The 27824-nt window shown below is 40.7% G+C and overlaps 1 protein-coding gene and 1 long non-coding RNA gene across 2 annotated transcripts; both read left to right on the top strand.

The window, feature by feature from the left end:
- The first annotated feature begins 3825 nt into the window (after positions 1-3825).
- LOC147448300 (V-type proton ATPase 16 kDa proteolipid subunit) lies at positions 3826-8392 on the top strand. Its single transcript, XM_086524153.1, has 3 exons — positions 3826-4007; positions 7708-7993; positions 8090-8392. The coding sequence occupies exons 1-3, from the start codon at positions 3926-3928 to the stop codon at positions 8217-8219; spliced, it is 498 nt and encodes a 165-aa protein (XP_086380279.1). The 5' UTR covers positions 3826-3925; the 3' UTR covers positions 8220-8392.
- On the top strand, positions 4014-6742 carry LOC147448301 (uncharacterized). Its single transcript, XR_015189692.1, has 2 exons — positions 4014-5788; positions 5987-6742. It is a non-coding gene; the product is annotated as an uncharacterized LOC147448301 (long non-coding RNA).
- Positions 8393-27824: the final 19432 nt, after the last annotated feature.

Below are 27824 nucleotides of genomic sequence, written 5' to 3'. Positions count from 1 at the left end.
CAGATTTATGCATAGCCCAGGGTCTAAGCATTGGCAAGCCGTCAGGAGGATTTTTCGCTACCTTAGTGGCACTTTACATGTTGGCTTGTTTTATCCCAAGGGGGGATCATTGTCGCCATACTTACATGCTTTTTTGGACTCAAATTGGGCTAGTTGTTTTGACACGCATGTGTCCACAAACGGTTTTTGTTTCATGCTTGGCAGTTCATGTATATCAGGGTTGAGCAAGAAGCAACCTACTGTGGCCACTTCTAGTTGTGACGCTGAGTACAAGGCAGTCTTCACAACTACGGTTGAGTGTGTAAGGCTCAGACGCCTTATGGCTGATTTGAGTGTTGGACAGGACACTGCCAACACTATCTACACTGACAGTTAGAGCACATTGGCAGTTGTGAGGAACCCATTTTTTCATGCTCGCACAAAGCACATTGAGGTGCATTACCACTATGTCAGGGAGAGACTATTAGCAGGAGAGATCAGCTTGGCTTATGTGCCAACACAGGACAACCTTGCAGATCTTTTCACAAAGGCATTGTCTCGTGAGAAGCTCGAAGCTTTCCGCAAAGCTTTGGGCTTACTCCCCTTGGTGGACTGATCATGTCCTCAGGGCATGGCACTTCCCTTTACTCATGTGCTAGCTTTGGTTCACCGCATCACTCCAAGGGGGATTTGTTACCATATACATGTGGTAGTGATGTGTGCGAACACACTAGGACCGTCGGGGCATTGTATATACGCCCATCACTCTAGGGCTATCTATCTTTCCATTGCACACAAAGTAATAAACTCTTGTGTGCCTTGAGATTCCTTTGTCTTGTCCAAGCTCTGCGTGTTTTCTTGCAACCCTAATTCCAACAACATGCACCCACTAGCAAACAATGCATCTCTTCCAAACTGGAGAAAAGAAAAACGGTGCATCATGCCAAATAAGTGGTGGGCATGAGTAGGCAGCCTCTGATAATAAGAGCCAAAAAGGAGTGGATAAAAATGAAGAGAAAGGTCGACCACTTTTTGGCCACAGGAAATTGCACTGGTTAGCATTGGTTGGGAGGGGTAGTTGTAGGCCACTTGGGGCCGCTCAAATGGGTAATTGGTAGCTCTCGACGTCTCTACATGGGTAAAGTGGCAAGTGGGTGTAACTGCATGCCGTTGGCTTGCTGCATGATGGTGGGCACCGCTGTGGGTGTTGATGATGACAAGTTGTGGTGTTGCCATTACCAATGTGGGTGTGTTGTCACAGGGGTGTGCTTTGCGTTGCTGGCATCCTCACAGAGCACGGACAAAGGGGGGGTTGTAAAATAATGGCTATGCTTTGTACATGAATAAAAAGATGGTAAAAAAATGTTGCTTTTGGGGTTGTTCTTAGGACAACAACATCTTGAACCGCAATTTTTTGCTTCTTTTCAAGCTTATTTTACTGTTTTTAGCAGTGGCTTTTGACCAATCCTTGATTCTCCCTCTGGCATTGCACAAGGGGAAGGATCTCAAAGGTCACTTGAAATTCTTCAGATGAGTGGTGGAAGTGGTGATCGAATGTCCCAAGCCAAACCACTCAAACTTAGGTCTCATCTAGACAATCTTCAATGACCGTGAAGTTGAAAGATCCCTCTTGTTTGAGTCTTTTCTCAATTACTACCTACATGTACTCATAGTTGTCCTACATGGACTCCTAATCCTCTCCCTTCTTCCTCTCCTAACTTGGACAAAATTTCAAAGATCTATTGAGATTATCCCTATTTTGTTAAACTTCGCCATCATCGTATTCCTCAAACTCTTCACATCTATTTGTCTTCTCTTATATGACCCCTAATTGTGACTAAATTACATCCTCTAAATCTTTATATTATCTTCTTTCCTGCTATATAATTCTAAACAATCAAATCTATAGTACATATGAATATTTTACAGTCATGGCATGAGCATCATTGTAGTAAGCATTGAATACTTTTCATGTTTGATTGGCATGATTACACTAATTTTTTTTCACCCAACAAGAAAGGACAAGATTTTAAGTAACTTGGCTACTTCATGCAATTAGTGCTCCTCTACTAACATCAATTTCCTCAATTAAAAATATTTGCAATTAAAGAGAAGGAAAAATCACTTAGCTTTAATTGATATATCCAAGATCACTAGTTATTTGAATGTAGCCTATGGCTTTGATACCACTGCTACAGCCGAGAGCGCAGAGGGTCTGCAAAATATACAAAAACCATGCTGCAAACTACAAAACAATAGATATGCATACCTGAAAGACCATAGATGCACGAAATCCAAAGCGAGGTTGACAAGAGAGAGATGTAGAGTGAGATAGAATACAAAAACACATGCAAGTGCACCTCCAAGAGCGGATTGCTACTTCAACACGAGAGAGAAGAGAGGAGAGGGGAGAAAAATAACACAGACACTGGGTGCAATCTCCCCTTGTGAAAGAGTGAGCATTTTCCTCTTGCACATACTTATTTAAAGATTTCTTGAATGCTCAAAATGATTACAGACAGTCCGTCTGGATGTACAATGACCATAGCTCATAAAGAGTACTTTAATAATAAAAATATTCATAAATGTGCTATCCTTTCACATAGATCATTGACCGCTTATGATTTTGCCACCTGTCAGTTGTAATAAATAGATAATTATCAATTTCCATTACATTGCTAGATACAAGACCATTGGTGACCCTTGAGGAAGCATGACCTTGTTCATATCATCCCTCTTCCATAGCTTTATCCTTCCCTCTATCGGCTTCCAATCAGGCATCTTGGGGTGCACCTTGAATTGCATGGCAAGTACATCATCCTGCATGAAAAATCTAAATTGCAAGGGTTTTGAGTGCCCCACCAAAGCATCTCGTCTATCACATAAATATCCTTCTACAAAGCTTTTGAAGTTTGGCACCTATTTGAGCAAAAATGGAGCTGGTGATGACTTCTCACATGGATGAAAAATCTCCCTCAAACGGGGGAATGTGAACACACTGTTATTTCTTAAGCCTTTTGAAAGCTTGCTAAACATGTCATCTATGTCTTCATGTGTGTGTCCCACCATCAAGAAACCCAATTGCATAGTCTTGAAGACACCAAGAGCTACAAGTGTGGAGAGATATGCAAATATATACTCGTTCTTATTTTTAGATGCACAATTATCTAACTGCAATAGCAAGTTCTCCGGCAATGTTTTGAAAGTTCTCTGGGTTTGTATGTGACCATCACATTGATTTCTTGTCGATTGCATGCCTTGATCACGGCTGCCTGACATCTCTGCATGGGATGTTGTTTGGAAACCCTCATTGATTGCATCTTTTGAACCATTGAGAGAATTTCTATAAGCAAAGAATCAAACAAACCATTTTCATGAGCTTGTTCGGTACTTTAAAACTGCACGAAAGAATATACTTGTCAAAACAAAATATTACCAACCTTCTTAACACTAGAGGAGAAGCATATAATGTTCCTTTAACACTGGAGGAGAAAACAACTATACAAGGAAATGACACTATACATATGTATATTTTTTTCTTTTATTTTTGAAGCACAAGCATGCTAGCACACATTCCATTGTTCTTCAATAACAAGTATGAAAATTTAAAATGAAGCTATCTTCCAAAAAAATGCAACAGCAGTAAGATTGCTACCTATTATCCACACAGATATAGATCTTTATACAAATATTTATTCCGAAGACGCTTAATGAACTCTGGGACTTAGTTCTTCTACCATGATTGATTTTGTAATGTGGCAGGAATCAACAAGCAATTAAAGAGCTCCGTGCCTCTAGTTTATAAACGTCTAAGTTTGGGTTATGTAAACGCTTACATTATTGTACATGTTCCTCGCGAGAGAGAGAGAGAGAGAGAGAGAGAGAGAGATTGGGGGGTTAACTGTTGCCGTGTGCAGGAAGAGGCCCGGGCTGACCCTTACTCGTCATGTCTACCACAGAATTCAATGGCGACACTACTGCGCCCTTCTTTGGTTTTCTTGGAGCTGCAGCAGCCCTTGTCTTCTCTTGTACGTTTTCCTTCTCTCTTTATACCTGCGTGCCTTCTTGCTGGATCGGGTCAAGTGGTCTTGTTGCGCTTTTTAGGATACCATCGGATCGCACGTCACCTCATGTGTGAATGTACTTCTGGTGTTAGGGGAAGTTATCGCTGGTCCAAATTGTGCTGGGATGCCGCAACTTGTGTAAACCAACGCATGTTGGAAAGTGTTTCCCTTAGTAGTATGGGCTGTGGTGGTGCGCTGCTGAAAGTCTAAAATCGGCATGAGAGTGTACGCCTGCTGGTCAATGTGCACTCAGGTGTTATTCCGATGGTGTTTATGAACCCAGTTTTCAAAAGCGCATGCCAGTAGATTAGACTATGCAAATCTCCCTGGTTTGCAAAATCCGCATGTATGTGTATATCTATTGGAAAAATCAACTATTGCTTTTCACGTGCCTTCAGATGATCACAATGTGCACAATGCACTACATTGTGTGAGAATTAAGTACATTTACTTTTATTATGAAGGCTTAAGAATGCAAGACTAGACTATCGGAAGAAGAGGAGGATGATGTGATTGATTAAACATTGTGATACAAGGTCTCCTTTTGTAGGAGATGCTGGTCTTTTTAGAGAGACACCATCCTTAGAGTGAATTGCCATGTCCTTTAAAGGAACATTGCAAGCCATTTGGTGTAGAGCCACAACTATGTGGTGAAGTCGTAGCTCTTGAAGAAGAGTCGCATCCATTGAATGAGGAGGCATCTCTGCTTGAAGAGTTATGAGGTTTCTTGATTTGCAATCGATGATGATAATAATCATGAACGATGCTGAAATGTGAAATAATCTCCCACTTTTGTCTGTCAAAGAGCTCGTGCTGAAGAGAGGGATACCGCCCCATTTCACTAGTTATTCCATCCATTTGCTGAGTTATAAAACCAAGCCTTCTCCTTGGAAATCTATGCTTATTAGCTCGTTTTCGATATGTTTGCTTTTTGATGTGCTTTTTGTATTTGTGCTACTTGTCCTTAAGATGTAAAGGCACATCTTGCATATGGCGAGGCAATGCTACGTGACAAAAACAAACCCGTAGTCATAAGGAATGGCCATTTTTGGGTCTGTTGTATTCGTTCCCTATTCCCATTTCCCATTCTGATTCTCATTCTATGTGATAATAATATAATATTTTCATGCCATCCCCTTGTTCCATGTGACTATGACCAAACCTCCTCCTTGAAAATCAAGGTGGTACTTATCAGCTTGTTTTCGATATGATTGCTTTTTGATGTGCTTGTTGTATTTGTGCTAACTTTCCTTAACATGTACAAGCACATCTTGCTTTTAAAGCTAGTAGACGCCAAGGGCATGTGTCTAGGAGATATTTAATATGTTGGATTTAGGGTTGCAGGAATGAAAGCACAAATCTTGGAGAAGAAGGAGAGGCGCAAGGGTTATAACTATTAGTTATGGACGTGGTACTTTAGAGACATGTTACCCGACACTATCTATGTTTTCCAAATGCATCTTAGATAGATTCTTTTCTCCATTGTGGTGGTAGTGTGTGTATGGAGACTATGGAAGACTAGGAGTATGCATGTTCTCAGCGGTTTAACCTTTCACTTGTCAGGTGCAAGGGAATTGAAATGGTGAAGATCTAGTCTTACAATTCTACAAATCCTTTTCTTTCTTTTCTTGCGTTATTGATTCCTTCTAGCTTGAATTGATCTGCCACGTCAGCATGTGAGCGCAAATTGCGGGCGTTCATACAACTGCCACGTCATCAACAACTTACGCATCTTTTTTGTGTGTGTAAGTGGGTCCTGCTTTATTTAATCTCTTTAGGTCACTTGGGCCACATCAGACGGGGTCTTGTAAGTTGTTGGGAACTCTTAAAAAAAAAAAAAAGCCACTCGGCAAGACTTTGCAAGTTGGTAAAACTTCTAGTGCCGCTTCTACTTCTTCTTCTGCTTCTTCTTAGGGTTTAGGCCCCTCGGCCGGGATTTGCAGGTTGGCCAGTGGCTTGACACGTCAGCAATTTGTTCCACAAGCAACAAAAGGGCACTATATTTTGGCCAAGTGTTTGACGAAGGAGGAGCCAAGTGTTTGATGAAGGAGGAAACAAAGCAGATACTTTGAAAGGAGCCGAAGAACAAAAGGCAAAGATAACAAAGACAAATGGTGTAAGGACGAAAAGTGCTACACATGTTGGGCACAAGACCATATTTTGTCCAAGTGTTTGACAAAGGAGGAGAACAAATAGGGGCATCGAAAAGAGTTGAAGAACTAAAGGCAAAGATAACAAAGACAAATGCAAGACTTGTGTTTAATTTAGGGATGTTGTAGGATGATGGGTCTTCAGAGCTCTGTAGAGTATAAGGCAAAGTGCGAGATCAAGAGGCATTGATCTTCTTCGACAACGGAGCCAAGGCCAACTTCATTTGGGCTTCATTTCACCATAGATGGCGGCCAAGTTGGGGGTGACGGCACAAAGGCATGAGGCTGCAGTGACACCTTTGATTGGCAAACTCCATGTGCATGTTCAAGGTTATGAAGAGGACTTCCATATCATGCCTTTGGAGGGGTGTGACTCGGCAGCACAAGAACAGTCTGAAACCCCAGCTGAAGAATTGGGGCAAGGATCTAGTTATTGATGTAAAACTCAAAGGGCCCCTTGTATCTACGTCTGCAGTTTCTAAATTAATGAAATCACCCATTTTTGTACTGAATAAGATTCACTATTGCATGAAAGTAGTAGTTGCTTCTCACTTGGAAGTTGGATTCGGTTTTGTGTTTTTGCAAAGTGTTTGTTATGAGGATTTTCAGCATAAGGACTTCAAACATGGAAAGTGTCACAAAGGAGAGCGCACACGAATAATCAATAGACTTAAATAAATAGAATTTTACAAAAATAATAGGGGGAAGAGAGAATGAGAGGATCGATAGAGTATTGAGGATCAAAAGATGGGTTGATCCCCCCCCCCCCCCGTGTTCCAGATCTCAGATTTGATGGGACTTCCTTTCCTTTTCAGGAACTCGAGAAATGAAGTATTTTCTTAGCGATCTTTTGGTTTGATCTCAGAGCACAATCGCTAAGCAAACCAGCTTGGATTCTGTTTCTGGAATCCTTTGACCATAGGCCGAAGCCCAAGGCCTTACTTAGATCTCAAATGTAGAATAGCTGCAAAACACAAAAACATTAGTAAATAGTGCAAACAAAACTCTCGTACAACACATCACCTGTTGCTTCCAGCTCGCAAAGCAACCTCTGAGTGCAAACTCGTCGCGACAACTCGTTGAGCTGTCGCAGCAGAATCTCCACGTGCTGTCTCACTACTGGGGTACCTTACAATCTAATGCAGAGGTGGGGCATCATTAAGTGCTTTTATAGGCCCTAGTGGCCGGCAAGAATAGGGGGCTGATATGGGGGCGCACCTAGCTTTTGGATGCCAGAGTCGATGTCAACCTGCTTTTTGCAGATAAAAGGAGAGAGGGGGTCGATTTCCCATGCAGGAATAGTAGAAAGAAGGGTGCTAGTTTTTGGTCAGTTTTTAATACAGTGGCTTGCTGTATGGTTTGCAACGAGTAGATTTGTTTGGTATCGTACAATTGTTACAATGGGTCAAGAGTTTCACAAGCTGGCTATTCAATTGTTTGTTGAGACACCAAACAGTCACGGTTCTATTTTAGCTGATCCATTGTGGTTTTGTTTTGGTGTTCTTTAAAAATAGGTATGGGTGCTGCATATGGAACAGCTAAAAGTGGTGTAGGTGTGGCTTCGATGGGTGTTATGAGACCAGAGTTAGTGATGAAGTCTATTGTGCCAGTAGTTATGGCTGGTGTGCTGGGTATTTATGGCTTGATTATAGCCGTGATAATAAGTACAGGCATCAATCCCACGAGTACAGCCTATTATCTATTTGATGGCTATGCTCACTTATCGTCTGGCCTCGCTTGTGGTTTAGCTGGTCTTTCTGCTGGAATGGCTATTGGTATTGTTGGCGATGCCGGTGTAAGGTAGGTGTGGCTAAGTTTCCTCTCTTATTTTTTGATGCTAATGTGCTGTATGGAAGCTGAAGGTCTTGTCTTTTTTTCTACCTTTTTTTTTTTCAGAGCAAATGCCCAACAACCCAAGCTTTTCGTGGGAATGATACTCATACTCATCTTTGCAGAGGCCCTTGCTTTATATGGTTTGATTGTAGGTATCATCCTCTCTTCTCGTGCTGGCCAATCAAGGGAGTAACTGCTTTCTGTAGCAGGACTTCTTCTATGGTGTATGTTATTCCTTCACCCGACTGAAGGTGAGGTAGTTTCCAAATTTGTTAGAGAGAGCATTCATATCCGGCACATTACGTCTTAATAATGGTGTATGTATTCTTTTGAGATGGTCAAGTGAATGCTTTGGAAAGTGGTCAACAGCGTGCCTAGCTCTTTGTTTCTTAAAATTTTGGCGTAGTGGTATGTGCAAGATATAAATAGCAGACACGCTCTATTTTTTTATGCTGGTTTAATTGAATATTGATTTTTTTTGTTCATTGCGTTCGCATTCAGTTCAGAGTTTCAAATGAAATGGTGACTCAGTGAGTCTACACTGATTAAGTTATATCTGTGGATTGATTGTTTGGTTGTGATTCACAGAGGTCATGTTGGTACTCAAAAAGCCTCATGCATGTTATAAGGCTGTGCAATATAATTGATTAGTGATGTGATTGGCACATACCAGTTGTATGGTTCTGCCCTCCATTATTTTCTGCCTGCCCATAGGTAGTGGTGACTCCTCTTTTTGTGTATTTGAAGGTCATGTCACAATGGGATGGGTGGCCCAGCCTGTTGGTGACTAGCTGTGAACGTGTCACACTGGCTCTTCATTAGAAAGAGCTGCCCTCGCTCTCCAATGATTTATGATTTCAGTGTTGGCCATGTGGCAATATGTCCGGCTTTGGCGCTGAACTCAGTGGCTGGAGAGTCTCTCTTTCATGCAAGAAGGTTGCAACTGGAACAGGCTTGGTCGCAGCCTCGCCAAGGCTCTCAACAAGCTCATGGAAAATCTCGTCTCCTAACCCTGGCTCTTGCGTCACAGGCCTCCTGCTAGAGGGACTCTAGCCTGAATCCTAGCTAGAAGAAACTCCTTTCAGGCTCAGCACCTGGGGGCAGACTTTGGAACCATTGCTTTCCGTTCTTCTTGCCTAGTAATATTTGTGGAGTTTGTTGGGCTGTTAGCGAAACCAGCTGACCTCCTTGCTTAGGAGAATACTGCTCTTTTCGGCTCTTTGTCGAAGGTAAGGGGCGTGTCTCTCTCTCTCTCTCTCTCTCTCTCTCACACACACACACACACACACACACACACACACGTGTGATTAAGAGGTGGGAATCTCATTGTACTCATTGCTTGCTTGCACTAGGCTTGAATTTCAATCGCCCGTCACTGCAAAATACTGTAGTTGGGTCTAAGAATGTGCGATTCACCCTGCTATAATGTCCTCTCTCTCTCTCTCTCTCTCTCTCTCTCATATGTTGTATGTGGCACAAGTTTGAATGCTCGAAGCTCCCTAGGGGATCTGTTTACCCGTTCCTGATGTAGTGGGTGACGAGCGATTTGTCGTCCTTTGAAGGAAATCGGAAGCTGCCACTGAGGTGGTGCTAGGTGTATGGAGTAACTTTTTGTGTGACCGTCTCTCAAGTAACAGATGGCCTAATTGTTGCACTTTCTCCATCAGCTGGGAAGTAAGGCTGTCTTGAAAACAGGGTTCTGTATCTGCTCTGTATCTCTTATAAGCTCTACATTTGTTACATCATGATGGTCAAAATATTGGTAGCATTCACCAAGTGTGCACACAAGATTCTGATTGCAAGAGACTCAATCTATGCAATGCAACTTAAAGAGAGCAGTGTTGTATGGAGTGCCTTATTTAGACCTTGAAAGGAAACGAAGGGTGACATTATAGATGTCTCAAAGCTGAGAATAGGTGACGAGCCTTACATAGGTGACATCCCTCACTTCGGCATTTTAAAACGAAACGAAAAGGATAGTCTCATGAGGCTTGCAAATGAAGGGATCTCTTCGGAAGAGAAGACAGAATTTTCATGCCTTCCATGTTAGTGTGCACTCTCCGTAGGTCTATTCTTGTTGTTACAGTAGCAATGTCTTGCCACAAAGAATACATGGTTGGACTACATAGCAATCGTTGGCAAGATTTGTCTCTCCCCTACAATGGTATTGCTTCTTCTACGCAACCACAATACAAACACCTCTCATTGTTTATTGTCCTCTTTGACCTTGTTTCTTTCCTCCACTTGAAGGAAGTTTATGACATTCTCCAAGGAAGAAATGGGGTGCCAAAATTTGGTCATAGCTAAGCTGCTCACTTTGTATCTTGTCTCCTCCATCCATGTGTGCATATATGGAAATAGGTTTAGCACAAATAATTTTTAAGTATTGTTAAGGCTTAAAATAGTGTTTTTTTTTGGCATGGTTAGTGATGATAATACTAAGGGATTGCTGATTGTTTGCTTTGTGACCACATTTTTCACTATGTACAAGAGTTTTGATTAAATTCTCGGAGGATTTCCTCATATTAGATATCTGTTAGCCTTAGTTTGCTAGATGTGGAAGCCCATAATATTAAACTCTATTCTTTGCCTTGCCAATCAAGAGTGAATGAATGAGTGTGAGAGAGGGAAGGTCATACCAAAATTTTGTTGCCAATGTCTACAAGACTAGGAGCATGAGCTACGAATAATTAGGAGCTTTGTTTAGAGAGAGAGAGAGAGCAAAGATTTTGACAATGTTAAAAGAGAACATCTGTGTAAATTATGTTGGGGTTCAGTCCAATTGACTAGATGTCCGTTACTAACCCATCATTTACTTGATTATATAATGAGCGAAAGAGGATAACTTACTCTTTGTGCTCTCCATCCTTACACAGCACTATATTCACGCATTTGTGCGCTCGCACTCTTCAAGTGATAGTAGAGCCGAAGGTTGTGGTGCTACTACACTTCCGGTGTTTTCCACTTACCGGTGAGCTTCACATCGGTTACATCAGCAATGGATTGAAGCTCAAAGCTTCCATGACTATGGAGGCATTGTAAGCTCGGCACATAAGAGTTCACGTATCAAGGCGGCAAGGGGTTGAACTTGACAAGTCACAAGGGGATAGAGCTCAGAGACGCAGAGAGAGAGAGAGAGAGAGAGAGAGAGAGAGAGAGAGAGAGAAAAGGTTGCTCAATTTAAGGAAGATTGACAGCAAATTAATGCTTTGCTAACTTGATTCAAAAACTTATTTTTAATCAAAACAAAGCTGTCTTTGAGCTCTACAACTTTGTAGAAAAGCTCAATAGCTGATTTGAAATGCAAGTATGTTTGAAATTGAAAGCGCAAAGGCTATTTTCTCTGGATAGATTGTGCATTGGAGTTGAGTAAGCAAGGGGCTTTATCTCAACTTCAACATTAAAGGCCTTGAAGATGCACATAGTGGAACAGAGAGAGAGAGAGAGAGAGAGAGAGAGAGAGAGAGAGAGAGAGTGTCAAACTATCGAACACTTTCGACCATGGTGACATTGACTTTGAATTCTCACAAATAGACACGCTTCATCAGTCTCTTTGTTGGTTTGCACACACACTCTCGGGCATTGTAGAGAACAAGACAGGGAGAGCTAGTCGGTAGTGGGAGGTAAGGAGAGTATACTCTTTGCGACAGTCCCTCAACACACCATTTTCGAGCACACTGCTCATACAGAGATTTGGCACTGACACTACGTGGAATGTTATTTGCAGTTGGTAGTAGTGTTTATGCGGTCATCTCTATGTGTCCTTGAGAGTGAGTTGGTTATGCCATATACGTTTTGGGCATGATGTATACACTTGTGGTTTACTTTTGAGATTGCGATTTCATAGGGTTTACAATAGACATATATTTTTTTCATAATCTCAGTTCCAATGAGAGTTCCATGCGTATGGTTCTGTGTGTGATAACACACGTTTAATGTTGTGAGCTCTTTTGAGAGCATTATTCTCGCAGGGATATGTTTTGCTTGCATACCTATTGGCACTTGTTTATGCATGTATCCTACTTCTTGTAATGATCTATACGACTCATATACATTGTGTGGCGATACTATCTATGTACGTCATTGTAGAGCCTATTTTGACTTGATTTGACAATTACTCGGCTGTTTTTGAGACTCTGTCTGCAAGAGCCACTTTTGACATTGTGGCTAGTCAACTAGTCACATTGAGTTTGTTGAACCTTTGGAGGGCCTTGCGTGAGGTTTTATTGAGCTTCGGTGTTCTCGGATATATGAGACATCTTCGGTGATATAGGTTGTTGGAGATCCCTTTGCTCATGGCTTTGTCATAGGATATGTATAGAGGTGTGTAAGTGCTTCTGATGCCTAGTTGGTATTTTGAGCAGTATATGAGATTTGATGCGCTGTTAGCAGTCTTTTATGGTTCATGTGTTGTTTCTCTTGTTTCAAGGTTGAGATTTTGCTCGATGTACAAACGAGATTGCTGAAATTTTTGTAGAAATTTTGCCATAAACCTGGAGTCTCATTCCCTTGCATTTGCTCTTTTGAATTGTGGTTGGATCTTCTGAGAAGAGTACTATATTCAAGAAGTTTGATGACACGATATAGAAGAAGTATATGTTTGATGTCTTGGTCAATAAGGGCCCTGCAATGCCATTGAAAGAGTGCAGAGAAGGTGTTTACATTGATGATTTAGTGGGAGGAGCTTGATGCGCGTAGTATGGAAACCATTTGCCTGCACCTTGATGAGTCCATTTCCTTTATGATTATGGGAGTTATTATGCTCAGCTTCGGATGACAAGAGTGTATTGAATAAGGTTTTTCTTATGAAAAAACGCATGCGTTTGAATATGAAAGAGGTCAGTAGTGTCACTTTGCACTTAAATGAGTTCAACAGTTTAACCTTGAAGTTAAGAGATTCAATTTCAATGATGAAATGAAAGCTATCCTCTTGCTATGCCATTGCCATTAGTAACTTTGGACTTGTTGGCGGTAAGCTTACATTGAGTGATGTTACTAGTGCTTTGCTCATAGAAGAGATTAAACGTCAATCTCTTGACACTAGTGGGCATGGCGATGCATATATGACTAGTGATGGTCTTCATAGGCGAAGAGGTCACAGTCGTAGTCGTCGCGATCGATCACAAGATCCCAAGAGTGCTTCTAGCAAGAGGTCGTGGACGTGACTTGTGAAATATAGAGTGCCCCTGTGAAATGTAGAGTGTTATCATTGCAACAAGAAAGGCCATTTGAAGAAAGATTGTCGCATTTTACGTGGAAAAGGTTAAGAAATTGTCAAGTTTGAACCTCGAAAGAGCAGTGTGAAGATCGAGAAACTCAATGTAGTTGAGTCTCCACGGGTTGCGGTTTTTTTATGACGTCAGCAGCTAGATGTCTTGATATTTACTGCCGACTTGACTCCACATGCATTATTGACTCTTGATGAGTGCTATATATAAAACTAGATCATTTACTTGAAGTGTTAATTTTCATGTTACTCTTCATAGGGAATGGTTCTCCCGTTATGTTCTGTTAACTGAGTCAACGTCAGTTAACAGGAGCTACTAAAGATCGAAGACATACGAATGCACATCGAAGATCAACATGAAGAAGTAGTAAAGATTGGAGTTACACATTTTTCACGTTTTTTCAAAATGGTCATGTATTATAAATTTTCGATTTATTTCAAGCCATTGTAATATTTTAATGAGAGATCCAAGCTGTAAAGAACAGTTCAGTTAGTGTGCTTAAGTTGCAGATTCAGTAAGTGGTGGAGCCCTAAAGGCTTTGGACGTCCGGACATTGCATATTTTTACCCTAGGTATATAAGGCAGTGTGTAAAAGAAATTAGGGTTCTCAAGCTCATTTGTTGAAAGCACTCTTTGGTGAGAGCTCTTGAGGTGTGTGGCTATGGAGTCCTTGAGCTTCTCCTTGCTCATTTGACTTGATTAACACTAATCAATGCTTAATTCTTTTTCATTGTGCCTCTCTCATGCTTCTTTTGATTGCCTATGATGTTTTGATTAGCTAGATCGTAACTAATTAGTCGTTAATCCCTCTTTAATCTTGTGTGATTGCCCTCTTTTGTTTTTGTGTGCATGTAGGTTTAATTGGAGTGTGGTGCTCGATAGAACTATGTGTGTGTGCTTGTGATTAGTGTGTTGCACGATAGGATTAGTGTTGTGTGCATCTTGCAATCGTTAGTGTATGTGATTGGATTGATTGGAGGTGAAGGGAAGTGGATGTGAAGATTGCCCATCATTGTGGCTTAGCTCTTCCATAGGTCGAGAAGCTCACCTCATAGAGTCACTATTCGTGTTACCATGATTAGCTCACTAATCATGATAGTGTTTCTATGTCCTAGCCGGGTAGCTCATCCCTTCGGATTGATAATTTTGTTGGTCATTGGAGCTATTGCAACGATGGAACCTCCAACATTTGGTGCCATTGTCGGGGGCGATGGCCTACGCTAGTGTAATTGTGGCATAATCGGATGTGCTTCCTCACTAATTTTACTACTAATTTCACTTGTGTGTTTATGTTTTTGTGGATTTTGGATGTGTGCATGAAGCAATGTGTTCATTATTCCCTAATTTTTCACCGTATCTTGCCAATTCTATGTGTACACACTCTAATTTCACACTAACCTCTTGCTAATTTCACTAATTTTTGCTAGCTTACACACTAATTTGCTTCTACGGATTCGAGTTTTCAATCGTCAATCGATCTTCATTGGAAAGGTAATCAAAGTGGTATTCTCAACCTCCCTAGAATCTACATATGTGTAGAATTGTGTAGAGATTCCACGATGATGCAATGTGAGTGCAATGTTGATGTTATGTTATCGTTTGAAATTTTTTGAATTGTTCGTTTTTATGTTGTGGTAATGCCAAAATTTTACAGATTTGGTGGCATATGAATTTGACAAGTTCAATTGCTAATTGGTGAATGTGCGTTGCTAATTATGTGTTTAATTGATCTAGTTGCATGTTTAATGGTCAATTGCAAGTGTGTGTTCACTAAAATCAAGTGTGTCTGCATTCTAATTGAGTGTGTGTATGCCTAATTTTAGGTGTGTGTACACTATTTTGTCATTGTTTGTACACCTAAAAATCAATGTGTGCTTAATGATTTTCAATTGTGATGATTGATTTGTGTTGTGGTCATGCCCAACTAGACATTTGTGAAATCACATTGCAATTTCGACAAGATTAACCCTTTTGTGTGCGCACCTAAAGATTGGTAAAAACTGCTAATTATTAATGTGTGTGTGCGTGCGCGCCTAAAAAGTGCTTAAGGTGTATGTCAATTCAATTTTTATTGCGTATTTGATTTGTGTCATGGTTAATTACGGCGCCCTTTTTTTAATTTCAAAACAAGGAATTACACACTCCAAATGTGTCAAATTTTGACCTAATTTTACCGTTTTGATTGCTTAGTTTGGATTTTATTGATCAAATTATTTGGCAATTGAATTGATGTGTTTTTTGTGATTTTTTTGGCTGCACTAATTTTTTGGGTAATTTTTGGATAAATTTTTGTAATTCTTTGATAATTTCTTGCTAATTTTTGCTTAATTTCGTAAAATATAAATATCGTGTGATCTTTACGACCTGTTTTGTGTGCATATTTACGGCTTCATTTTGAGCGCATTTGTGTCCTCTTTGGTCAAATTGTTTTGAGCATTTTGCTATTTTCGAAGGTCGAGTTGATGATTTTGCAAGTGAGTGCTTGGGCCGAGAATTAGAAAAAAAAACAATAGCATGTAGTGTAAGAGATTGAGTTGATGGGTGCTTCAAGGAGGACAACCTCGTGCCCAATTGTCATCTCCACATTCATAGCATGTACCTTCTTGTTTCATAGTTAACAATCCAGCCAAAGGTTGTTCTTGCCTCGTAAGAATGTTCTTCAAACCATACTCTTGATTTGGCTATGAACATGATCGTATTTGCATCCATGGAGTACTGATTTTTCACGTTTGTGGCATATGTGTTGGATGAGTGTAGTTGACTACTATTGTACCATCATTCAAAAGATGCGGTTACTACCCTAGCATACGTTGCGGTTTTGGTTGAGTGTTACACCATGGAGTGGAGTGAACCCCTCCATAAGTATTACATCTCCTCAAATGTGGTTGTCGTACAATTGGGTTTTGTATGTAGACTCTACTAATCACCTCCTCGACTACTTGATCAACAATTTGGCGTTTTTGGTAAAAATTGCTATTTATGGTGTGCTAATGCGTGTCGAAAATGTTCGATTGTGATTGTCAATGGTTTTCTAAGATTTTTAGAATTTTTGGATTTTCGGGTGATTTTTAGCGTTTCGGCTAATTTTCGATCTAAATTTGGCTTCTTTCGGTTCCCGAGCGTGTCTTTTCGCACATGAAATCTTCTCGTCAGATAGATCTTTATGGTCTTTGGGATAGTTTCTTACGACGTTAAAATAATATTCTTCTTTCTTATTCATCTTCTTACGTCCGCTCTTTCTTGTTTCGTGGCGTGTGAGCCCATCCTATCACACACACACACACACACACTCCCACTCTAACTCTCACTCTCTCTCCCACCACTGCTGACAATTATTCTCGCTCTCTCTCTCTCTCTCTCTCTCTCTCTCTCTCTCTCTCACCCCACTAACAATTATTTTCACTCTCCCCTCTCACGTTTTTAACAATCTCTCTCATCCCCCCTCTCTCTTCTCTCACTCTCTCTCCACCGTGTACCGACTCTCTTTCTAACTTTCTCGCCCTCACTCTCCAAGTCCCCCGCTGCAGCCTTTTTCGTATACCTTCCCCCTTGCTATCTCTCTTATCTCTCTCCACTGTCACCCACCTCTGCCCGGCTGTCGCATAGCAATCGCCACGTCACCAAGTGTACTCTCTCTCTCTCTCTCTCTCGTCTACCGCATTCAGTGCGCTTAGGCCTAGGCGCCCCACGATCTCTCACACTCTCTCCAGAGAATTCTCTCTCTCTCTCTCTCTCTCTCTCTCTCTCTCTCTCTCTCTCTCTCTCTCTCTCTCTCTCTCTCTCTTCCACTCTCAGTACTGCGTGCTCCAACTCCCTTGTCTTCAACTCCCCCGTCTGCCGTAATCGGCGCTGACAACCCTCACTCCCTCTGTATTGCCCGCATGTCAAGCTGGATTCCCTACTGTTGTATTCGCTGTAGCCCATAGTTAATCTCACTCTCTCTTTTCCTGCACCCGCCTCACATCGCTGCAGTGCCACGTCATCCCTGTTCAGCCGCCTTCAATGCTGCAGCCTGCAGGTTGTTGGGATTTAGGCCAACTGGCCAGACATCCCACTTACTACTAACCCATCTACTAACTTAACCATTATATATTTATTCTTTAATACAACAGAATAAGGAGCTACAACAGGATAACGTTGTTGTGCGCTCCACCCAAAGCAGGTCTCTATCTCTCTGCTCTCGCACTTGCACTTGCACACGCTTTCCGTGGCACCTTCAACTAGTATCAGAGCAAGGTTTGTGCTTGCTGCGCGCACTTTCAAAAGTGCAAATAGGTTTCCGATTTCTCCATCGGCAAATTCAACGTTCCGAGAGCGTTTTCAGCAGGTGTCCTGCAGTTTTACCCCCCTTTCGAAGTTGTTCGTGCAGTCGAAAGCTTCATCCGAGCCACGCTTCAGGAGTTGTATTTTTAAACTCCACTTTTGCTACAGCTATAGGTACAAGACACATGTGCAGGTTGTTCAGAGATTGTTTTGGGATGGTATATAGCCGTTTTATGGCTATTATGTGCTATTGAGATGGTGTTGAGGGGCTGATTAGAAGCACTTTTCAGCATCGACATTGTCTCGGACTTTCAGGCATCCATCTCCTCACAGGTTCTGCATACATACAGGACATCCAAGTTTCTTACAGGTTGCAGTGTTTAGCATCAACACAGATTTCATTGAGAGTACTTGATGCGGATATGCATTGTTTTGGCACTTTTGAAAGTGCTTGAGCTCTTTTGAGAGCGGTTTTACTCTCCACAGGGATTTGTTTACTGCTTGCACATTTTGTTTGGCACCTGTTTGAGCGCGTATACTGTACCTTGTAGTATTGTTGATAGTGGATGTACGTTGAGTTGCGAAAACTGCCATATGTACCTTTTGTGGAGCCGATTTGGCTTGTTTCTGGCAGTTTCGACCGTTTCTGAGACTCGGTTCGGAGGCCCTTTCTGAGACTGGGCAGGTTTCTTGTCTGCATAACCTTTTTGTGAGGGTCGATAGCGTGAGGTTTTCTTGAGCAGGGGGATTCTCGAATGTTGAGATCCTTTTGGTGATACAGGTTGCTAGAGTACCCCTTTTTTTGTGGCCTCGCCATAGGACATGTATAGAGAGGGCTAGGTGCATTTGACACCGTGTTGGCAGTCAGGGCAGCTTTTTGACTTTTTATGCACAGTTAGTGGTTGATGCGTCTGTCTTATGCTCTGAGAGCATTACTTTTGATGCGTTACTGATCTCTTGTGACAGTTTTGGATTGAGATTCTATTAGTTTTTCTAGGGAAACTCTGCCAAATTTTTCCCAGAATTACCAGTGTTTATCGCCATATTATCTTTAGTTTGTAGCCATGTCATCTAGTGGTGAAAAGGATATTTACAATATCCGGAAATTTGATGGGATGAATTTTGCTATCTGGAAAGAGTAAATTCAAGATGTTCTTATACAAAAAGGCAAGTTGGATCCTATCATGGAGCGCCCAGAGGGCAAGTATACAGATGTTAAGCGGGAGAAACTTGATGCTAAGGCCAAATCTACCCTCTGTTTGCATTTGGTCGAATCTGTGTACTTTACTATAGTTGGAGAAAGGACTGCTAGAGATGTATGGGATAAGTTGTGTTCTAGTTATGAGAACAAAAGTTCCACTAATAAGGTTTTCTTGATGAAGAAGCTGTTTGACCTTTGTATGAAGGAAGAGGGCACTATTTCTACTCACATTAATGAGTTCAATATCATTTTCACTCAGTTGACCACTCAGGGTTTGGTCTTCGATGAGGAAATCAAATGTATCTTCTTGCTATGTAGTTTACCCTCGTCTTGGCATACGTTCTGTACTACGATTATCAACTCAGCACCTGGTACCGGTCAAGTGTACAATGACGTCCTTGGGAGTCTGTTTACAGAGGAGATTCGTAGGAAATCTCTCAAAGGCAAGAAGGATGGTGATGTGTATGTTGCTAGTGATAGACAGAGGGGTTGCACTCAAAGTCGTGCCAAAAGCAAGGAACGTGGGGGCTCACGCATTAGTCTCGGGGTTCTATGTGTAATGTCGAGTGCTATCACTGCCATAAAAAAGGGCATGTGAAGAAGGATTGCAGGAAATGGCAGCAAAGCAAGAAGGATAAACAATCCTGTGAAACTTCTAAGTCTGATGATTCAAACAAGGGCAAAGCAAAGTTAGAGGAGATCAATGTGCTAGAGCCTTCAAATGCTCCTATTGTAGAGACTCTTCCAGCGGTTGTTATGCCACTTACCTCTGACATATTGGTATTCACAGCACATCTACCTGTTGAGGCTCTTGTTACAGAAGATGCACAATATGCACAGAATTGGATAGTAGATTCTGGTGCAAGTTTCCATGTGACACCACATAGAGAGTGGTTCTCTACTTATTCTCACTCTTGTGGAAAAGTGAGAGTTGGTGATGTTTATGAACAAGAAATTGAGGGTGTCGAAAACGTCAAATTGCATCTAAGGAATGGCACGCACTTTACTTTATGTAATGTCAGATGTGTGTCCAAGTTGACTAAAAGCTTGATTTCTGTTGGTCAGCTTGATGATTTGGGCTACAACACCACATTTGGCAATGGTTCGTGGATAGTACGCAAAGGTAATCTTGTTGTACTTAGAGGTCAGAAGCATGGTACCTTGTATTCCAATCATGTGTTAGATGTTGGTCATGATTACATATCTATAGCCGAGCTACCGTCTACTGAGTTTTGGCATTGCCGGCTAGGTCATATTAGCCAAAAAGGAATGAGAACTTTGACCCGTTTTGGCTACTTACCTATCTTGTCTTATGTTGACTTTCCTGTTTGTGAGAACTGTATCTATGGCAAACAGACTAGGTCCGTGCACTTACCATTGGGTCAAAAGCGAGCTGAACCTCTAGATTTAGTACATAGGATGTTTGAGGTCCTATGTCAACCAAATCTCTTAGGGGGGGGCAGCTATTTTGTGATGTTCATAGATGACTCTACTCGAAAGGTGTACGCATATCCTTTGAAACATAAGGATCAAGTTCTTGCTGTGTTCCAAAAATTTTTGACATTCGTTGAAAATCAGTCTGCCAAGAAACTCAAGAGGTTGCGGACTGACAACGCTGGAGAATATGTCTCCAAGGAGTTTGACAATTTCTGTGCTAAAAGGGGGATTAAAAGGCAGTTTACTGCACCATACACACCAACTCAGAATGGAGTTGCTGAGCGCATGAATCGTATGATTCAGGAAAGAGTCACAGCCATGCTTTCTAGGGAAAATCTCACACAAGGCTTTTGGGCAGAAGCCGTCTTGACTGCAGTGCACGTTATAAATCGTTCGCCTAGTACGCCGTTGAATTATGAGATTCCAGAAGAGTTATGGTCTAAACGTAAGCCCCACTATGACCATCTACGTGTTTTTGGTTGTGAAGCTTATGCTCACGTGCCTAAACAACTTCGACAGAAGTTAGAGCCAAAGTCACACATATGTATTTTCGTTGGATATGGTGCAGATTGAGAGAAGGGATATAGTCTCTGGCACCCAGAATCTCGTCGAGTCATCCGTATTTCAGATGTGATCTTCAATGAGTTGAAGATGCATAAACAACCTATCAAGGAAATAGAGATTCGGAGAGTCACTTTTGAGGATGTTGCCTCAGAGACAGTGAAATCAACTCAACAGGCTAGTGATGTACCTTCCACTAGCAATGCTCCAGAGGGAGCGGATAGCAATGGTCAAGGAGTGAGATGGTCTACTAGAGTCTCTCGTCCACCTGCGCGTTTCAAGCCAGGTCTTGATTACATCATGTTGACTGATTACGGTGAGCCAAGCTGCTACCAAGAAGCCATGATGACGGATGATGTGGTGAAGTGGGAGCAAGCTATGGAATTTGAGTATAACTCGATTCTGGCTAATGACACTTGGGACTTGGTAGAACTACCAAATGATGCGAAAGCTTTACCTCGCAAATGGGTTTACAAGAAGAAATTTACCTCAGGTGATCCAAATCCAAAGTACAAGGTTAAACTTGTAGCCAAAGGGTTCAAACAACAAAAGGGAGTCGATTTTGATGAAATCTTCTTGCCTGTGGTCAAGATGACAACGCTTAGAACCGTACTTGGTCTTGTAGCGATTGAGGACATGGAATTTGTCCAAATGGATGTGAAGACAAAATTTCTTCACGGGGATCTCGATGAGGATGTTTACATGCAGCAGCCTGAAGGGTTTGTTCAAGAGAATGCATCTCGTGAGGATCACTGCTTGTACACAAGAAAGCTAGATGATGGCTCGATAATCATTCTAGTTTTGTATGTTGATGACATGCTTATAGCTGGGAAATCCATTGCGGAAATTGCCAACTTGAAGAAAATACTTAGCAATAATTTTGCAATGAAAGATTTGGGGGATGCTACACACTTTCTTCGCATGCGAATCAAAAGAGATCGCAAACGTCGTATTCTGGAGTTATCTTAGGAAACATACATTGAGAAAGTTTTGCATCATTTCAATATGCAGGGGGGAAAAGAATTTAGTATCCCAATGCAGGCATTCTTGAAACTCAGCAAGGAAGATGCACTCAAATCTGATGTTGAACGAGCTGAAATGGCTAAGGTACCATATTCTTTGGCAGTCTCATGGTTGCTATGGTAGCCACAAGGCCAAACATTGCTTTTGCAGTGGGAGTGGTATGTCGTCTTCCACTATGGAAGCAGAGTACGTTGCATTATCGGATGCAAGTAAAGAGGTTGTATGGTTATCTCGCTTGGTAAAAAATCTTGGCATTGGAGACTCCATTGATATATTGTGATAGTCAGAGTGCTCTTGCATTGGCAAGGAATCCCGTATTTCACTCCAATTTGAAACACATTGAAGTCAGGTATCATCTCGTGAGAGATTTCTTGGCCAAAAAGCTCATTGATTTGGTCAAGGTACACACTGACAACAACCCAGTAGATGCTTTGACGAAAGGCTTAGCTTTGGAGCGGTTTACACATTGCAGTGAGTTGATGGGTATAGGTTGAAGCCACTAGATTGCTTCACGGTTGTACATACCAGGTCACTTGGTCTGCGTTGGCCTTCAAGTGGGAGTTTGTTGGGATTTAGGCCAATTGGCTAGACATCCCACTTACTACTAACCCATCTACTAACTTAACCATTATATACTTATTCTTTAATACAACAGAATAAGGAGCTGCGATAACCTTGTTGTGCGCTCCACCGAAAGCAGATCTGTCTCTCTCTACTCTCGCACTTGCACTCGCACATGCTTCACGTGGCACCTTCACAGGTGATTCAAAGGTAAGTTTTTATTATTATTTTAATCATTTTTTAAAAAGCACAAAAACCTTTAAAAATCATATAAACAATATTAAAAAACCATTAAAAAATAAAAAGAAAAAAGGTTTAGAAAATTACAAAAAAATAGAAAACTCATAAAAATTTACCAAAGTATCAAAAACATTATAAAAAATTCATTAAAAATAAAAAATTGATATGATAATTCACAAAAAATGTGAAAATTTTATAAAAACTCACAAAAATTCAAAATCATAAATTACCCAAAAAATCCCAATAAACCAAAAAAAACATAAAACCTTCAAAAAATTCTGTAAAATTAACAAAAAAGATCTTTAAAAATCAAAACTTTTTCAAAAAAAGCAAAAAAACATAAAAATACCAAAAAATTTAGAAAATTCAAAATTTTGCAAAAATTAATAAAAATAAAAAAAAGTCGTTGAAAGAGGCAAAAAAGCAAAAATCACACCGTCAGGAGAATCACACACCGCAAACCGAGCAAACCGCAAAAAAGCCAAAAACAACAGAAGAACATCCGAAAAAAGAAAAAAAAACAGGCAATTCAAAGCCGTTGGCGGCAGACAAATTTCTCAATTTGTCAAAATCAAGCTAAAAATCGACAAATTAGAATCGTAAAACTCATCGAGGCTCAGAATTTTGAGCTAGATTTTGGGAAAATCCTTGGGAACTGGACTTAATCTTTTTGGCCAAAAACGTCTCAGTTTTAGCTCAATTTTGGACAGATTTTCCACAGTTCAAACAAAGAACGCCAGGGAGTAGAAGTCATTGTGCAGACCAAAAACGAGCAGGTGCAAGTGATTGCATTGCAAATTAGCTTTCGGTTGGACGAACAGGGGCACAATTCACAGTGGATTGCAGATTAGGTTGTTCAAGGCACAGGTTTTCATCGGTTCAAAAGATTAAGCCAACATGGAATCAAATCGAGCCGAGAGTTCAAGTACAACCGAGCAATCCAGTAGCAGTGGCAACAGAGGTACAAGTGCGACAGACCATATTTTATAGCTATATAGCTACAATGGAAATAAAGTCTTATATGCAGATTCAGAAGGCCATAGATATCTAATGAGCAACAAAAGCAGCACACGAGCCACGATCTTATTGATCAGAGTAAAGTAAGATTCAGAGAACTCCCAGATGTTCCCAGACTTCAGTGGAGCTAGGTATTGCAAGCTCAAAGATGAAGCACAGATAGAAGTTTAGAAAGTCAACCCAAGTGTTTATCCAAAATCTGCACAAGCTAGCAAAACATACAATTGGTGCATATGCAATCACCGTTATTGTACATGGATTACAATGGTCAGATCTATAACCGAAAACCAGAATTTGCAAGATCCAATAGATCAACCAATATGAACGAGTTTAATGGGAGAACCAAACCAAAGACGATACAAAGGTCAAGATGGAACAGTCTATATCTTGATGCTTAGTGTTCTAAAAGAAGATGCCAACAACTTGGCAAGCACAGAAACAAAAACTTCTAAGCTAGAGCTTCACATGACAAAATCAAATGAAATACCACCAGTCATGGCGTATTGCTCAGATTGTGGATGAAAAGGTGGACTTTTTTTTGAAGATTGTCCAAGAAATCCAAACAACAAGGACACATCAACTGCCAATCAGGACACAGAGCAAATTGGAAATGTGAATCTAGATGTAAGTGCATCTACTTTTAATGCAATCAGATGATTCTGCATTACCGTTAGAAGCACCAGTAAAAACCTACAAGTTCAAAATTAGCATAAAGATGCACAGGCACTTGAAAAGCTTAAAATTGATTCTTTGAACAACAACTTCTTGCATGAATTTGGTCAAGGTGTCCAGATATCACCGAATGTTGAAAAGACTGTTAAATTTGCAAATGATTCTCCATCCACTACCACACGTGTGCAATCATTCACGAGTCTAAGGGACACATCAAACAGAATGTTGTTAGCATTGTATGGCACCCATAATTCTTATGCACACTATGTAGACCAAAAAGGAAAAATGTACAAAAAGGATCAACCAGTGTTTGAACGACCCACATACCAACTCATAGAAGTGTGTCCAGTGATAGATCAGAAAGGATGGTTCATTTCAGAGGAAAGAATCTATTATAGCCCCTCTCTAGAAATGAAGGATATTACCCGAGTGAACCCAAAAATCTGTTCATAGCCAAAATCTCCTCCATCAAAAATAAAGCTTCGACGTTGTAACCAAACAAGCATATACTTTGACCAAAACAGTCGTAGATATAGACGAGAGTCTAGCATCTATGATTCCTTGGGTCCTGAAACCATAGAAGCTCATATCATAGGAGACCCATGGGATAGACAATATCAGGGCAAAGATAATGCTATCTATAGCTTGCCTTGGGGAATAATTTGTCATGCTTCAAGGAGATACATAGGAAACTATGATGAAGGTTTACAGATGCCAACCATCAACAGTGCTACCCAAAGTGTAACTTACTTCACAATCCCAAAAGGTGAGACTAAACCAGAACCAAATAGTTTTGAACTCTCATAATGAAGCAGGCTATAGTGATCACCCTAGGAAGGGGGGAGTTGTAAATCCATCAAGCTTTGCTTATGTACCAGGAATCGCAATGTCAGTTAGAAGCCCTAGAGTCTCTAGTCAACGGACCCCTTCAAAGCAAAAACCATTGAAAGATCATATGGTTGTTGGAAGTTTCCAATTGACGAGATTCCATCAAAGTTTACAAATACATGCCTCTATGAAGATCATCAAGGACAAAAGTTTCACCTGATCTCCACAAATCAAAGTCAAAAGTGGACAAATCCCATAGTGTTCAAACAGTTACATGTGATCAAATTCACATATGCATATCAAGATGCACATGGTAACAAATATCAGCAAGATCACAACCTTGTACAAACCGCTATGGATGGCCCGAATAAAGTCTATCTAAAGATGATGCAAAGCCTCAAGCTGCCAGAACAGATGATAGAAAATTCAAAATCAAGGAAAGCTAAAGTCTAGAAGGATACACAAAGGTCACCACCAAAATCTCCTTCAAAGAGACAGACTCTATCAGATAGTACAATGGATCTTTTAAGATCAAAGGTTACTCAGATGTACGCAAATAATGCTCAACAATTACAAGCAAAAAGTACAATATTACAGCCAATGGAGTCAACATCAATTGAAATCGGTGGTCAAAGCTAAGAAAATGCAAATAAAGCTCAACCAAAGAACACTGCCACAACAAAAGTAGTTAATTTGGATACGAATTCCTAAGATGATCAAGTGCAACATTGTTGGTGAGAATGAACAAAAGCTGTCAAGAGAAGTAAAGCTACATTTTCAGCTAGACAAGAACCTCATGTCTTTTCGCACTTGGAAAAGATGTAGCCAACCACAACTGAAAGATGCTCCTGAATTTGTGAGCATATCAGGAAACAAATGAGCAGAATGCTAGGGAATCATCTCCACCGCCATTCAAATATGTTTACAAATCATCACAGTTCAATTCCACGTGATCACATCAAAGGATATGCCAGACGACATCATAATGGGAATTCCAATGGCCCAAAAGGTTCTAGAGATACAAACTTCAATGAAGATACACTCTTCAGAGACAACAAAGAATCAAGACCAAGAGTGGTCACCTACGAACGATAGCACAATGTCCTCAAGCACAATTTAAATGGAAACTGATATTAAAGCAGATCTGTTGAAGATGATTTATCTCCATCAAACAGAACTTCATAAGAGCATAAAGCAAATTAGGCAATAGCAAGTGCAGATCAAACAGAGCAAAGGAAAACCATGATAGCTATTGAGCAGAGAATGCCACCAAAGCCAAAAGTAAAGAAGTTCAAAATTGCAGACAACCAGGAAACAATAAGAAGTCCAAAGATCAATCAGTCATTGCCAACAAAATCAGTTGGTGAAAGTCGGATAAAAAACAGAGTCTCAAGTCACACTCCATAGAGACACAATTAGATCAAGATGAGACCATGGCAAAAGTTGAACAAAGATCTTCACTAGAACCAACAACAAGAATGACTATAGTTCTCAGCAGTACAAAAGGAGCAAGTGTCAGATGCAATGCTCTACTGGATAAAGAAGCAAAGTTCAATATGGTTGCAGACAACATTCATAGCATTCTAGAGATTACTCAATGCAAACATGATAGCAAAACAATGCTAGGTTTGCATATAGGTAAAAAAGAAATGGTTGCTACTCTTACCATCCAAACTCATGAAGAGCAGGTAATGTTTCAGGTGAAGCCTTCAAAAGACATGCATGCAGATATCATCCTTGGACATCAGTGGTTAGACCAACACAAGGCCTACAAAGAAGATAAGATGCTAATACTCTCTTTTCCAAGAGGTAGCCAGCAACATTTACAGGTATCTTTAATGCTACATTCAAAGTTGTAGAAATCACAAGAATCAAAGACAAATCTTGCAGACAAAGGTAAAGTTAAAGTAGAACTACCATTGATTAGCACAAAAGGTGTGATAGCATATGCCTCTACATCAAAGAACCCTCATGGATCAGCTTCTTCAAGCAAGCCAGGGTTTCAAAACTTCAAGTCATTGCTGACCCAACTGAAACCTCTAGGAAGACACCCAAAAAAGCAAAGATATTTCAGTCAAAGTACTCAAGAAAGCAAAATATAGTCAAGCAAGTGTTTGTTCCGAGTAGTTTAGTCAAAGTCAATGATCCGGTTTGGATTAAGGACAGGAAATCAACACAGAAAAACAAACACATGGGATGGATAGCATCAGAATGGAGCTTGAAGGAACATGAGTACTGTAGAGGTAACAGACAAATATGGGTGCCAAAACCGTAGGTTAGATCATATGAAGTAACATCAAGTCCCTCCCAAGAAAAAAGGCCCACCAGGTATCAACCTCGACAATGTCATAGGATACCAAAGAAGCAGGTATACAACAGAACAACATTGAAAGATGCTAAAATCTACCACAACTCTCAAGAGGATACAGAACGAAGACGGATACTCTCAAGAAGATACTCTCAAGAGGATACAGAACAAAGACGGATCTCAAACAGTCTTCCTCTTAGACAAGGATTTTACACAGGTTGTACAAAGATTTGGCTACCAATCAACCACAAGTCAACTACAACTACACCAGAACTGCATGAAGATCTCAAAAGCTCAACAAGACCTAGAGCGAAGCAAAGTCAAAAATGGAACTACAAAGGTCATCGAGAGATTTGGATTCCTAAGTCTTCCTTAGTCAAAAGACAAATACCGACATGGAACAGAGGCCTACAACAATGTCAAAGACTCCTATCAACATGCCTAATTGGAGAATCAGAC

Source organism: Adiantum capillus-veneris, chromosome 11 (genome assembly GCF_014529385.1).
Source record: "Adiantum capillus-veneris isolate H3 chromosome 11, ASM1452938v2, whole genome shotgun sequence".
NCBI lineage: Eukaryota > Viridiplantae > Streptophyta > Polypodiopsida > Polypodiales > Pteridaceae > Adiantum > Adiantum capillus-veneris.
Note: the sequence above shows the minus strand (reverse complement) of the source record. Positions and strands in the feature narration are given on the sequence as shown.

Coding starts and splice junctions, on each gene's coding strand:
- LOC147448300 (XM_086524153.1), top strand. CDS start 3,926: ATGTCTACCACAGAATTCAATGGCGACACTACTGCGCCCTTCTTTGGT. Junction 4,008..7,707: donor AGCAGCCCTTGTCTTCTCTT/GTACGTTTTCCT, acceptor CTTTAAAAATAG/GTATGGGTGCTGCATATGGA. Junction 7,994..8,089: donor GTTGGCGATGCCGGTGTAAG/GTAGGTGTGGCT, acceptor TTTTTTTTTCAG/AGCAAATGCCCAACAACCCA.